General features: G+C 33.6%; 1 protein-coding gene across 1 annotated transcript in view; it reads left to right on the top strand.

Moving 5' to 3' along the window:
- The window catches only part of MDGA2 (MAM domain containing glycosylphosphatidylinositol anchor 2), an 856127-nt gene that overhangs the window by 724543 nt on the left and 115099 nt on the right, over positions 1-16485 (top strand). Inside the window, exon 9 of the mRNA XM_042989635.1 lies at positions 6122-6391. Coding sequence (XP_042845569.1) covers positions 6122-6391 — 270 coding nt within the window. The remainder of the gene's footprint in view (positions 1-6121; positions 6392-16485) is intronic.

Below are 16485 nucleotides of genomic sequence, written 5' to 3'. Positions count from 1 at the left end.
TTCAGTCAAGTCAGCATTTTGAGCTTTAGATCTGTATTTCCATTTGACTAATAGAGACATGTGATTCTGGGCATATAATAGACAAAATATTCCTCAAAATCCTTCCAGTGTAGGGACCCCTGGGTAGCTCAGTCGGTTGAGTATCCAACCTTGATTTTGGCTCTGGTCCTGTTCCCACAGTTGTGAGATTGAGCCTGGCATCCAGTTCTGTGCTGGGCGTGGAGTCTGCTTAAGATTTTCTCTGTCCCTTTCCCTCTGTCCTTCTTCCACTTGCTCTCTCTCTCTTAAAAAAAAAAAAAAAAAAAAAAAAAATCTTCCAATGCAAACAATCAAAAAACGCTGCAAAATTTCTAAAAAATATTATTGAAAGTATTAAAATGTTTATTTTAAAAATACAATGTCAAATTTATAAGAAAGCAGGACAATGAGGCTAATCTTGCCCCAAGGGCATTTGCTGATGTGGGAGAATTTAAGCTTCAGTTTTGATGACATTTCGAGTCGATTACAGTCTAACCAGAGTATTTCCTGGAGAAAAGTTCTACCCATAGAAGTTGGAACTCGAAGGACTATATCCATAGGATAAGAGTAAAGTAGGCGTAAACCCAGTCCACATATTCCTATTCCCGAGTGAGTGCAAAGAAACTTGTCTTTGAAGTGAGCAGGGTAAGGGTGATGTGGGATCACATTATAATCACAAGTTGCCTCTTTGGAGGATTTTTAATGAAAATTCATATCACTTGGGTGATTAAAATAAAACCTCCAGCCATGAACCTAGATTAATGTGATCCTAGACATTGATATCAGTAGTTGCCTATAGACACATATCTCTCTAGAGGAAGAAATCATCATCTTAGATATTTAAAAATTCCCATATTTTTACAGGACATTGAATAGCACAGAGTCAAAATTAACCGAGAATACACAGCAACAAAATACCATCAGAGAAAACAAACAAAAAACATCTTTAAAGCCATATAGAAATATCAGACAGTATAAAATAATTACTTTGTTTAAAGAAATAAGAGACAAATCTTACTACATTTGCAGTAATGGAAAAGTATAAAAGTAGTGGCATAACAGGTATACAAAAAAACTATGCAGAACGTTTATAAATGAAAGCTACATTATTTTAAATAAAAAAAAAACAAATTAACAACTCAGGCAATAACAGATGTTGGCAAGGATGCAGAGAAAGCATGCCAGTGGGAAAGAAACTGATGCAGCCACTCTGGAAAACAGTATGGAGGTTCCTCAAAAAATTGAAAATAGAACTACCCTATGACCCAGCAATTGCATTACTAGGTATTTATCCAAAAGATATAAAACTGCTGATTCTAAGGGGCACATGCACCCCATTGTTTATAGCAGCAGTATTGTCAATAGCCAAAGTATGGAAAGAACTCAAATCTCCATTGACCGATGAATGGGTAAAGAAGATATGGTATATAGAAACAATGTAATATTACTTGGCTATAAAAATAATGAAATCTTGCCATTTTAACAATGGGGATAGAACTAGAGTGTATCATGCTAAGCAGAATAATTTATTCAAAGAAAGGCAGGTATCATGTGATTTCACTCATATGTTGAATTTTTTTTTTAATTTTTTTTTTAACATTTATTTATTTTTGAGACAGAGAGAGATGGTATGAACGGGGGAGGGGCAGAGAGAGAGAGGGAGACACAGAATTGGAAGCAGGCTCCAGGCTCTGAGCCATCAGCCCAGAGCCCGACGCGGGGCTCGAACTCACAGACCGTGAGATCGTGACCTGAGCCGAAGTCAGACGCTTAACCAACTGAGCCACCCAGGCGCCCCTTATATGTTGAATTTAAGAAACAAAACAGATGACCATAGGGGAAAGGAAGCAAAAATAAAAACAGAGAGACAAACCATAAGATACTCTTAAATACAGAAAACGAACTGAGGGTTGTTGGTGGGGTGTTGGGTAAGGTGATGGGCTAAATGAGCAATGGTCATTAGGGAAAGCACTTGCTGGGATAAGCACTGGGTGTTGTATGTAAGTAATGAATTACTAAATTCTCCTGAAATCATTATCACACTATATGTTAACTAACTTGGATATAAATAAATAAATAAACAAACAAATATTAAAATAATAATAAAAACATAATGGATGGGTTTAGCAGATTAAGAACTGAAGAAAGAATTAGTGCTCAGAAGAATTTATTCAAAATGCAATGCAGAAAAAGCAAGAAATAGAAAAGTTGGAAGAGGGATTAAAGACATGGAAGACAGAATGAATGAAAAAGACCTTCACGTGAGGATAGAAATTAAAAAAAAAAAGGTATTATTTAAGAAATGACAATTTTCCAGAAATTTCTTAGGTGAAATATACCAAACTGAAATCAACAGATTTAAAAATCCCAAACTTTTAGGTACAAAGCAGGTCCCAAACTTTTAGGTACAAAGAATATCCACTTAAAATCATTATATTGAAGCTATCAAATATCAAAGGTAAAAACATTTTGAATGTACCTGGAGGAAACAAAAACAAGAACTTTAAAGTGTGAGACTTTAAGCTTACTTGTCTATAGCAGTAAAAGCCATCTGAAGACAGTAGAACTATATCCTAATATGCTAAAAGAAAATCAATGCCACCCTCTAATCCTATTATGTAAAAGGAAAATATCTTTTAAGAATAAGGCTAAAAATATATTTTCAAAAAATCAAGACCAGAAAGGTCATTAAAGATCATTCTAAATGATGTACTTGAGGCAAAATTTGGAAAATGATCATGGAATTTTAAGGTATATAGTGAAAGAATGAATTAAAGGCAAATGAGCCAGCATATATCTGAATAATTCTAAAAATTAGTGCAGATATAAAATTATAATGTTCAATTGTTTTTTTTTAAAAGAGAGAATTAAAATTAGTAGCAGCAAAAGGGTTGGAATAATCATTTAGTCCATAAATCTAAAATAAGACAAAGAAAAAAGACCACAAAACAAATAGGAAGTACAAAGCAGTTACATTTGTTGAGTACATTTGTACTCAAATGTATCAGTGGTCAGTAAATATAAACAAAGTGTTAATTGCTGTGGGTAAAATTTAAATATTGCCAAGGTTTCTTGAAAAAATAGAATATAACTGCATGCTGTTTAAAGGAGACACTTGTAAAATATAAGGATAATGGAACTCTAAAAGTATGGAAAAGACAGCTTACAACTACTAACTAAGCAATGTCAGAGTAAGTATTAATTGAGACAAAATAGTTTTAAATAATACAACCTTAATAGAGATAAAGGAGGTTGTTTCAAAATGATAAAACCTTCAGTTTACCAATAAAATAAAGCAATTTTAAATTTGTATGTACTTAATAGTGTGGCCTCAAAATATGTAAAGCAGGGGCGCCTGGGGAGCTCGGTTGAGCCTCCAACTTTGGCTTAGGTCATGATTTCATGGTTCTTGAGTTAAACCCCAAGTCGGGCTCTGTGCTGACAACTCAGAGCCTGGAGTCCACTTCAGGTTCTGTGTCTCCCTGTCTCTCTGCCCCTCCCCCCCCTCATGTTCTGTCTGTCTCCCAAAAAAATAAATGAATAAACAAATAAACATTAAAAAATATGTAGAGGGAAATGTAGAGAAAACTATAAGAAAAAATTTTAAACTATTGCCATTTTAGAAGAGCTTAATACTCTTCTAAATTAATCCAAGTAGAATAAATAGGGTAAAAGCCCAATAACTATATAGATGATTTGGGTAACTCATTTGTCAGACTTGACCCAACAAACAGTTCCACATCACACTCCTAAACTTCAGACTATTCATTCTTTGCAGGCATACACAGAACAAAAATTAGTCGTATATTGGGCTATAAATCAGGCTTCAACAAATTTCAGAAGATTGAAAACACATGGACTATTTTCTCTGACCGTGATCCAATTAAGCAAAAATCAGAACAAAGAGATAATAAAACATAACCCATATATATTTGGAAATGAAGAAACAGTTGCCTACTTGGTATCCCTACTGTCTGACTAGCAGGTGCACAAGTTCAACATGTCCACCGTACCCTAAACTACCCCTCCTGTTTTCTCTGTCTTCGTCACTGACACCGTATCCACCTCATTGTCTAAGGCATCATTTGTGGTTTCACTGACATTGCCTTAGTTCAGACTTTTAGCAATGATGTTCTCATTTTCTCTGTAACTAGACTCTTTCCTTTGAGTATGCTCCTCCTGTCTGCCCAAACATTCTTTCTAAAAGATCAGTTTACTCATATAAAACCTTCATTTAAAAAATTTTAAATGGACCTTGAGGATTTATGCTAAGTGAAATAAGTCAAACAGAGAAAAGCAGATACCATATGATTCCAGTTATATGTGAAATCTAACAAAAGAAACAAATGAACAAAACAAACAGACTCCTCATAGATAACAGAAAACAATCTGGTGTTTGCCACAGGAAAAGGTGGTGGGGATTGGATGAAATAGATGAAAGGGATTAACAGGTACAATAGAAAAAAAAATTAATGAGCCTCACTACTAACGAGATGAAATCCAAACTCCATAACATGATATTCAGAAATTCTTGACTAGAGTCCCTTCCTTTCTTTCCATCTTTATTTCCTCTGAAGCACTCATGCACCTTTTGTTCACCAGCTATGCCAATTCATTTATACTTCTATGAACACCACCTCCTCTCTACCTTCTCTTTACCTTTTGCACATATTAATCTCCTTACCTGGGATGATTGATTACCGACCTCACCATTTCCTATATATCCTGGAAGACACAGCTCGAGTATCACATTCCTTGAGATGCCTTGCCTGGTCAATCCTCATAGTGTTATTCACTTCTTTACTTTCTACCCTAGAATTGTTTTTTGTACTTCAGTTTTGTAAATCAGCTATTTAAATAGCTGCCTGTTGTGTTAAATCATAAATTTCATGCAGACAGGAATTTTTTTCATTCATTAAAAAAAATAGCACTTATGTAGGAAGAGCTCAAAAATTGAATTTATGAATAAAATTAGAACAGTAAGATAGTTTAAATATATTTGTTGAGAGAAGCAAGAAGGATGAGTCAACAGATTGGCAGCAAGAAGGGACAGCGATAGTACAAAAAAGTATTGGAATAACATGTAAAGAATATTGGAGGGTGAACTTAGTGCATTTAGGCAGTCCTAAAACCTTTTAGTGTCTTGAAGGAAAGGATGCCAGAAAGAGTTGTATGGCTTCTATACTACACAAGAGAGTATGTACGGCTCTATACTACTCAGGAGAGTATCATATACATCTAGTCAAGTATGTGATAGTGCTGTGCAGTGCAATCCTGAGTGGTCACAGTTTATTTGATTAAATGAATCCTGTCCTTAGTGCCTAGGAAGTAATTGTTATTTATTATAACCATCAGGAGTCATGAGGTAAAGGATTATAATTTGCATACTCTATATAATGAGAAATGTATGTATGAAAAACTTTTCAGAAATCTTTCCATCAAAAACAAAAAAGTTAGGTATCTAATGTAGCAAGTTTTAATTATATGGAAAAAATCACAATTAAGGCGGATAAATGCATCACTGCAGTGAGTTAGAAACCTCATCCACCTGTGTTATAATTTGCAAAGTTTGCTTAAGGTTTACCCATGAATATTATGAATTTTAGTCAAATGTGTTCAGACCAAATAATTTAGAACATAAATTTATAAACTTAGGTTACCTACTTTATTAAATAATAGGTAGTTCAGAAGCTAAACTGGGAATAATTAGAATTCACTGACTTGAACCAATGACTTCGTCTGTTTCAAAGTCTCATGCTAATTTGGAGACTGCATTTTACACCTACAACATCATTTGGTTGCTGGCAGTATAAACATAGTCATGATGGTTTGTTCTGGGAAGTAGCTAAAAAAAAAAAATGAACTCTGCTACTTTCACCTGCAAATGATATTTCAAGGCAGTGAATCTCATTCACTGCCCACAGTCAGTAAATGATGTTTCCCATTTCCCATCCCAAGCTAAAATTCCTGGTGTTGCTCTCCACCCACCTCTTACTCCTTACTTGTTGCTAGATGTGTTCTTAAAAATAGCTTCTTAGAATAAGAATAGTCTTTGGCTCATTGCAGACCACATGTTTTATCTGTTTTAACGTCTCTTCTGCAGATCCTCCTGCTGTGGAACCAGCGTTCCTGGAAATTCGGCAAGGACAAGACCGAAGTGTTACTATGAGCTGCCGGGTCCTGAGAGCCTATCCAATACGGGTGCTGACCTATGAGTGGCGCTTGGGCAATAAATTATTAAGGACGGGTCAGTTTGACTCTCAAGAGTATACAGAATACCCGGTGAAGAGTCTTTCCAATGAAAACTATGGGGTTTATAATTGTAGCATCATTAATGAAGCTGGAGCTGGGAGATGCAGCTTTCTTGTTACAGGTAAGATTCACAATATTTTTCCCTTTCATATATTTTTGATCAAGGGATTGTAGGCTTTGTCACTATACGAATTTAAAGCATTTTTCAAATCCATGAAGCATACTATGAGCAGTTTGACTACCATAGTTAGAGCTACTCATTTCAAGCTGTTTGTTTTAGTAGTTAAGACAGTTTATATGCCTATAAAATTAGAAGTTTATGTGAATTCAAGTAGATTTGGTGAGGAGTTTGGTTATTTTGAGTGTTTAAGTAATAAAGTGTCAAATCTTAACAAGGTTTTTTTAGATCACATTGCAAATATTAATACTAATACATATTTTCTTCTGCAAGTCTAAAATTGCTTGTTAACCAAGACTTGCTTTGGTTTTCTTAATAGTAGAGTGTTTTCTTCCTATTATTATTTATTTAATAACACTGAATCTTAATTTTGGTGAATCTTAATTTTGTCCTTGGCTTACCATTGGTTCACAGATATTCAGAGGGAAAGCAATAAAGTTGTATCTGGCATTTAATAAATTTTTAGAAAGACATATCAATCAAAACTTTTTTGTGCCGTTGTCTTTCAATGTATTAAAAGAAATATTAACTCTATTAAATCTTATGTAAATATTTAAATTATTTTATAACCTATATACTAAGTAAATTTGTATAATTTTTGAGCTATGGGTTAGGCATACATTAAAAGGATATATTCCTTTTATTCTTTTTCAGTATTATTTAATTCTAGGGAAAGTTAGTCATAATAGTTGGAATGTTTATGCTAGTAAAAAATGAAACAGTAAATTGTTTATTACCTGAAAATCAATTGTAAATGTTTCAAACTTAGTGAAATCTTGTTCATTGGTAATGTAAATTTTTATTCATAAGTTCTTACCGATAAGAAAATTTTCTAGACATGAATCACCTTGACATATTTTTGGTTCCTGAAATATGACATTAGGTAGATAAAATGCAATGAACTAACCAAAGAATATGAAGATGTCCTCTCTTCTGGCTCTTGCCACTCTTGGTTTTACAGTCCTTTTATCAACATTCAGTTAGACTTAAAAGATTTCTACTTTTCTTAAAGTGAACTATTAAAACACGGCTCCTGGGTGGCTCAGTCACCTAAGCATCTGACTCTCCATTTCAGCTCAAGTCATGATCTCACAGTTTGTGAGATGGAGCCCTGAGTTGGGCTCAGTGCTAATAGCACAGAGCCTGCTTAAGATTCTCTCTTCCTCTCACTCCCTCTCTCTCTTTCTCTCCCCCTCTGCCCCTCCCCAGTGTTGACTTTAAATAAATAAATAAATAAATAAATAAATAAACAAACAAACTTTTTTTTTTTTTAAGTGAACTATTAAAACAAAACCAGAAATCCCTAGGACAATGCTACTTACATGATGATCTCACTCCTAATTTTTATTCCTAGGCATATTTATAAGGGAAAGAGAATGGAGTCTGTTAGTCTATGGAGTAATTTAAGTGGCACAGTGTACTTTCACTCTTAATTTACATATTATTACCCTAAATCAATAAGAATCTTTCAAAGGTTGTTTTCCACATATCGGTAGAAATAGGACACCTTTTTTTCATTAACTCTCCAAAACAAAAACACTCCATAAAATTAACTACATACCTTTCTTCAAATTTTTGGACTTACATTCATTCTAATTTGTTTTCGACACTTCAGGCTAGTTTAGACGATGATGCCTTTGTAAGATTTTCATTTGTTCTCTATCATGTGACCCAAATCCTATTTTCTGAACTGGAAGACAAGCTGAGACCAGAAGGGAATACTTTTCCTAGGAGAAACCATTTCCCATTCAAGATCCATGGGATGTAGTAAATAGATTTTGATAGCTCCAGGAAGGAATAAGCCTGTTATGGGTTGCCCCCACAAGCGAATGAATAGCTCCATGAACTAATTTTTTTCCAGTGTGTATTTTTTATATCTTCAAGTCAACCTCATTGTTTCAAGATTCCAATAGTTTTGAAGAAAAAAGGAAATAATTGAAATCCAAATATTGTATAATCCAGAAAAATATACATTTGACCCTTGAACAACAGAGGAGTTAGGTGCACCAACCCCCAACATGCTCAAAAATTTGCATACAGTTTTTGACTCCCCCAAAACCTAACTACTTATAGCCTACTGTTGACCAGAAGCCTGAGTATATAATCTACTGACACATATTTTGTACTATATATATATATATATATATATATATATATATATATTATATACTATATTTTTAAAGTAAGCTGGAGAAAAGAAAATGTTATTGGGGAGCCTGGATGATTCAGTCAGTTGAATGTTTGACTTCGACTCAGGTAATTATCTCTCAGTTTGTGAGTTTGAGCCCCGTGTTGGACTCTGTGCTAACAGCTCAAAGCCTGGAGCCTGCTTTGGATTCTGTGTCTCCCTCTCTCAATCTCTGCCCTTCCCCTGCTCTCTCTCTCTCTCTCTCTTAAAAATAAATAAACATTAATAATTTTTAAAAAGAAAATGTTATCAGGAAAATCATAAGAGAAAATACATTTACCGTACTTCACTGTATTTATTTTTTAAAAATCTCCACGTAAAAGTGGACCCACAAAGTTCAAACCTGTGTTGTTAATGGTCAATTATATAAAGAAATCAATGATTCCTTAGAATTAGAGGTCTGGAAGGAACAATGAAAAGGCATTTGTTTCTTCTATTAAAACATATCACAATTAGTAATCCTTATGAATTTGCCACAATTCAGAACCCTTTGAAGCTATACAGAAAGGAGCTCAGGAATAGAATATACAAGGGTATGTATAATCTTTCTGCATATATTCTTTATCCACAAAGATCTTTGAAGACAATTCTGTTTACGTCCTGATAGCCAAATTAAATTAATTTTGTTATTACAACTATTTTACCAAATTCAAGATCACTCTTCTACTAGTTTTGAATGTTATACAGTCACCCGAAAGTGAACTTGATCTCACTACACATCAAAATATACAGAATTGTACTAATAGTGAATAGCAGTCCTCATATTTATAGTTACTTTAGCTCCTAGGAAAGCTAAAAATTTCACACCTCCTTTTCCCAGTTATATCATGTGTGTGTGATGTGTGTGGGAGTATAGAGGTTGATGAGTGGGGTTGTGTTTGCTGAGAAGTCAGGGTGTGAGAAAGTAAGTAAAGATATTTTGGGAACAGTGAATAGCTTAGCTTGAATTGCACTGTCCATGTTAGAAAATATTAACGACAATACCACAAAATACTGTGTATTTTCATCTATTTACTAATATTATTATGGTAAAGGTAAGCATAGAGTTGTTTATTGTTTGTTTTGTGGGTTAAGTTAGCTTTGTGAACAATGGTAGGAAACTAAACACCATTTATCATGTTTTTCTGTGAAGGAATTTTTACAAGTTCCAGGAAGTATATATATACAGTTATATAAATTTAGATTTGTAAACCACTTAAGAATTGGATCAATGGAGACAATTTTAAATTCTTTTAAATGAAAACTATTAAAGGAGTAGTGTCTTTTTCAATGGGTAACAGTGGATATTTATTCTATGAGAATTTTTATTGCATAACTACAAGTTATAATTGAGCATAAAACAGCCAGTGTGTATTCTCTCTACTGATGAAAATTTTGCAATCTGGAAAATATTTAACGCTTATTTGCTGTGTACCTACTAATTTGCCAGGTATCAGAGATGACACCAGAAATAGAATAATACTCTGTCCAAGAAATCTTCCACTCTCATGTCAGTTTCTAAGTCTTCTCGGTTTTATATTTGCTTGGTATTTTGAATATATCATTTTAACAATTTTTATTCCTATTACATTTGTAAAGCCATATATTCTTTTATCTGAGATAGTATAGTTGCCTTTTATCTGATACCTGACTTTTCAGCCTCTTTCCCTTTCAATCCATTTTTCATACTGCAGGGCTTTATTTTCCTAGAAAATATATCTTACTTTTAGTGGGAAGTATCTGTGCTCTTCATTGCCTTATAGAGGTGATACATTAATTCAATGTCATGAATTTTCAAACCACTCATTAATATACCAAATGGAATATATAGAAATACATCTCTTTGAGTCCTACCAATTATTCCACACTCTAGTCAAATTAGGTCATTCTGCTTCCCACCAAATAATTACACATTTCCAAGACTTTATGCCTTTGTTCACATATTACTTTATTTTGAAATACTTGCCCTTTGTATATTCCTCTACCAGAGTAATGGCGGCCCTTGTATAAGCCTTTACCAGGGTCATTTTGACTTTTGCTCCTCAGCCAAATAGAGATGTGTAGGTTGTAATAGTGTATTATTTTACAATTCACAAATTAATTATGTATGTTACTATTTGTCAAGTATCTGAAAATATCCATAAAACTCCCAAGTAACCATGATTTGAACAAGATAGAAAATTATTACACTCAGGTTAAACCTTAAAGTATCATTGCAGGAACTAACATAATGGCTTTTCCACAAAGTCTTCAGAAATTCAGGTTTCTACCATCTTATTGCTCAATCATCATCAATAATTGGCACTTATAGCCCTAATGGCTGTTGAAGTCCCAGCTATTACCTCTACATTTCAGTGTGTTACCTCTTTTTAAGGATACTTCCTTAAAAAGTGGTAGTTTTAGATACCCTTTCTACTTGAATTTTTTTGGAAACAACTTAATCCTATTGATGTATCTGCAATAAAGGCTGTGGGTATTGATTTTATTTTAGTAAGATTAAATCACAGGATTAAATCTAGGAATTAAATCTAGGAATATTAAATTGCCTTAATTGAAAAAAATACAATGAAATTAAATGGAGATTTTCAAGGAAAACCTGGAATCTAGGTTTTATTTCTGTAATACTTAACACTGTTACTGATAGTCAACTTTTCAGGAGCCATGGCCATTGAGCCCTTAGTATAATTTAAAAAGACAAGAATAGGTTTAATCGTAGAGCTTGCAAGATATTATATTGATGAGCAATGGAATTGAGGGTACTCTGTTACTTAATGCTCCATAACCAATTACTACAAACTGAACATCTTTTGAAACAGCACATGTGTATTATCTCACAACTTCCGTGTGTTAGGAGTTCAGGTATGGTTTAGCCAGATCCTCTGTTCTGGATCTCACAAAGCTGCAATCAGAGGGTTGGCTGGAATGTTCTTATCTGAATGCTTAATTTCAGAGAGGAAGTTGAATCATGTCCAAACTTATTAAGGTTTTTGAGAGAATTAATTTCCTAATGGTTGTATGATAGAAGGCCCAAGTGTTTTGCTCCTTGTTGGCTGAGGCCAATTTCATGTCCTAGAAGATGCCTGCACATCCTAGAGACCACCCATAATTCTTTGTCATGTGGGTTTTTCCAAAATGGCTATCTACTTCATCAAGCCAGCAAGAGGAATCCCTAGCTCTAGTCAGCTAAGATGGAATCTTGTATGTCATAACAACTACTGAACTGATACCCCATCATAGTTTCTCCCCACTTTCAATGGGAAAGAATTATACACAAAGACATGAAAACCAGGGTTAAGAATCATTGGAAGTCAACTTAGGCTTTCCCTGCCACAAATACCCATTTCCTGCCACAAGGAGTATTTTTTAATTTTTTTTAATGTTTATTTATTTTTGAGGGATGGGGGAGGGGCAGAGAAAGGGAGACACAGAATCTGAAGCAGGCTCCAGGCTCCAAGCTGTCAACACAGATCCCTGTGCAGGGCTCCAACTCACGAACCGTGAGATCATGACCTAAGCCAAAGCTGGATGCTCAACCGACAGTACTGAGCCAACCAGGCACCCCAAGGAATATTTTTTAAATACAGCCTACATATGAAGGAGACTATTGTATCTAAGGCAATATTGAAAAAATCCTTCATAGTTTACCTTCTTCAGTAAACATGGCAAATAGGGTTCAACCAAGCAAAAATTTGCCTGTGATTGTTTCTTTTGCCTCTAGTTTAGAAATATTTGTGCTAGGATTCTGCACAATTTTCCTGTGATATAGTACAATATTTAGATTTACGTACTAGAACTGCTGTTTTCTCCATGTCCAGCAACAGCAGATAAGACACATAACTATAATTACATTCTAGAGGACAAATAAGGCAAAGGTGACAGTTTTTTGAAAAGGAGTACATGTTATCATTCAGTAAATGTAAAGAAATTCAGATTGACTAAGAGCTGTAATATTACCCAAAACAATATGTTGGAGGACTCTAGCATTGCTTAGTTTTGAATACGAAAGAGGAAGAAATGATAACCAAATCGCTCCAAATCAAAATATCAAAATATTTTATTCTTGTTTTCTAATGTCTGATTGAACTATATAGTAACTATATGGAAAATATATTTTATTCTACGGTAATGCATATGTTTGTTCTATTCAGCCAAATACTTGTTTATTATGAATATCTAAAAACAGACAACATAAGATTATGGATATATCATTAACAACTACCAGGAGTAAAACAAATGAAATGATGGAAAAAATAATACCTACTAAAATTTCCTGGTGATAACTCTAAAAGGCAAGAAACTTCTATGTGAAATCAAATATTTTTCAGGGGCAGAATTCTATTATACTTTTTAAAATTTTATTTATCATAATAGATAAACTAGTGGCCAATGTTTCAGCCAGATTATGAATTATAGTTATTTTTTAAAATATGGAGTAAGAGTGCTCCTGGGTGGCTCAGTTGGTTAAGCATCCGACTCCTGATTTCACCTCAGGTCATGATCTCATGGTTCATGAGTCCAATCCCCACATTGCGCTCTGTGCTGACAGTGCAGAGCCTGCTTGGGATTCTCTCTCTCTCCTCTCTCTGCCCCTCCCACACATTCTTCTTCTCTCTCTCTCTGTCTCAAAAATAAAGAAATAAAATTTAAAAATTTAAAAATATGGAGTAGAAAATACATAATATATTCTAACAACTCTTAATGTGTACCATTCTATAGTGTATAAGCTGATTCTGCTTGTATCTTTTTCATTTCATTCTTGTGTGTGAATTTACTCTTCAGAGTAAAAAAAGTGATAGAATTCAAGCAATGCTGAAGGAAGCTAGGATTTTTAGCTCAGCAAAATGATGTATACCTCCCCTTAAAATTTCTGACATCCTGGTAATATATCAAAATGATTAAACCTTAGAAAATAAGGGTCATGTATGAGAGTAAGGGTCTATTCTAGATACTTCCTAACCAAGGCTAACACCAAGCTGTCATAACATGGGCAGGCAGAATTTCGAAGTTGACTCCCACCAAGTTGGAAGAGCTTGGGAAATGCCCTAAGTTCTCCATTGTTTTCACTCCAATAAAATGTACAAAGCTAGCATACAAAAGCATCAGGTGGTCAGCTGATAACTGAACTACCTATTAGAATAAACACAACAAAATGTTACTCTTAGTTATGAATAACAGTGGTCTATTAAAAAGGAACCCTACGATAGCTCAGATGTTGGATATAGCAAAACCTAGCTATTATAAATAATTTCAAACTATTCAAGGAGAATACATAGTAAGATGTAAAGATAAATGTAGTATTTATGAGCAAATGGATAAGAAATTTCATTCAAAGGGGAAAAAAACTGTAAGAAAGAACTAAATGCAAATTCTGCAACTAAAACTCTGCAATAACGGAAATGGAAAATTACCTGGATGGGCTTAACAGTATATTGGAAAAGTTAGAACGGTCAGTGAAATTGAAGACAAATTGAAAGAACTGATACAATCTGATAGAAAAAGAAATGGAGACTAAAGAAAAGAGGCTTAAGACATGGGAGATGATACAAAATGGTCTGAAATGAGTAGAATTGAAGGTTTAAAAGACAAGAATGAGATTGGAAGAAAAAAAAGTTATTCAAACCCACAGATCCAAGCATGAATCTTGGTATAGAAAGCAAGAAGAGTACAGAAAAAAACCACACTTACATACACCATAATCGTGGAAAACCAAAGAAGGGGAAATTTTTCAAAGCAGCCACAATAAAAATGATATTCTGATGATATGCATGACAATTACCTTCTCATGAGAAACAATATGGATTAGAAGACAATAGAGCATCTCTAAATCTTTAAAATTCTTTAAAGTATTGTCAATTTATAATTTGATATGCTATTTAAAAAATAGCATCAAATGAATGTTTCTGAACAATGAAATCTAGAGAGTTAGTAGTCAGCAAAACTGTACCACAAAATATACCAAAGGATACTTTTCTTATTACAGGGAAGGTTATCAATGGAAACCAAAATCTATAAAAATAAATAGTCTTTTCTTTATGGTTTCAGACCTTACATTTAAATCTTTCATCCATTTTGAGTTTGTTTTTATGTATGGTAAAAGACAGGGTTCAATTTCATTCTTTTGGATGTGGATATACAGTTTTCTCAACACCATTTCTCATAATGTACTTGTGGCACCCTTGAAAAGATCCAGTGACCATGTATGAGTGAGTTTATTTCCAGACTCTTAACATGTACACACACACACACACACACACACACACACACACACACACTCATACGAGGAAACTTTTAGAGGTGATGGGTGTTTATTACCTGGATTGTGGTGATGCTAACATAAGGTATACACACGTCCAAATGTACCAATTTGTATACATTAATTATGTGCAGATTTTGTATACCAATTATATCTCAATGAAGCTGGGGGGGAAATGAAATGAAGAGGATCAGATACAGTAAATAAGTGGGTAAAGATAAAAGACTATCTTTCTTCTTTTTTTTCTTGTAATTTCCATAATATACAGCTATATAAACAATAGTCAGCAAATTATAGCTTGGGAACCAGCCAACTGTTTTTTTGTAGATAAAGGTTAATTGGAACATAGCCTCACTTGTTTAAGTACTGTCTATGGCTGTTTTCATGCTACAACAGAAGAGGTGAGTAGTTGTAACAACAATCATATAGCCTATAAGCCTAAAGTATTTACTGTCTAGTTCTTTAAGGAAAAGTTGCCCATCTTTGGTTTGAAACAAAATACTAACTTTATTAAATTAAGATTTAACATATTAGAACTAAAATATCACAGTAGCATAAAGGATGGGATTAATTTGAATTATATGGTTTTAAATTTATAACAATTGTAAGGTGGGAAGTGAGAAGTAAATAGGGACTTCAGATAATCATGAAATATGAAGTGTAATATATAAAGTGATCTTATATTAACTCTAAACAGAATCAGTAAGTTAAACTTGCATAGTTTTAGTCATACAGAAACTTCTAAAACATCTTCAAAAAGTGGTGCATCAAAGGAATTAAAATATACTTGAATTTCCTCGAACTATCACAGGAAAACAGCAATAATACATGAACAATAAAATCATTGAAGGGACAAAGAAAATAAAGAGCAGGATAGTAGACATTAGCTCAATTATACCAATAATTACATTAAATGTAAATGAACTGACCACTCTAGTTAGTTGTCAGAAATCATGGGACTGGATTTTTTTTTCTAAAAAGCAAGCTGTTTACAAGGTATACCCTCCTGTCTACAGGAAAAAAAAAAAAAAAAAAAAAAAACATTAAATACAAAGACACAGAGGCAGAAAGTTAAAGAATGGAGGAACACACAACATGCAAACAGCAGACATAGGAAACATGACAAAGGTGTATTATTATTATCAGACACAGTAGACTTAAAGACATAGAACAATTTTGGGTTAAAGAGGGACATTTAAAAATAATAAAAGAAGAATTTATAGGGAAGACATAGCAGTTCTACATATGTGTATGTCTCTAATAATAGAGCTGTAAAATTCATAAATACAAAAGTGCCAGGAGAAATAGACTATTCCATAATTATAGCTGAAGATTTTAACATCTATCCATGAATAATTGATAGAATATGTACCCAGAAAATCACTGATGTTTTAGAAGATCTAAGCTATATTATCAAGCAATTTAAACTAATTGATATTTATAGATCATTATACCCAAAGTTGTAAAAGATACATTATTTCATGTACACAGGGAATGCTCAGTAAGCTAGATAATACGCTGACCAAACATTTTCCTTCTAAAATTGGGAGTAAGACAAAAATACACACTTGTACCCTCCACAAATATTATACTGCAGGTCCTTACCATTGCATTAAC

This window comes from Panthera tigris, chromosome B3 (genome assembly GCF_018350195.1).
Source record: "Panthera tigris isolate Pti1 chromosome B3, P.tigris_Pti1_mat1.1, whole genome shotgun sequence".
Classification (NCBI taxonomy): Eukaryota; Metazoa; Chordata; class Mammalia; order Carnivora; family Felidae; genus Panthera; species Panthera tigris.
The sequence above is the reverse complement of the archived record's forward strand: the minus strand, read 5'-3'. Positions and strand labels throughout refer to the sequence as shown.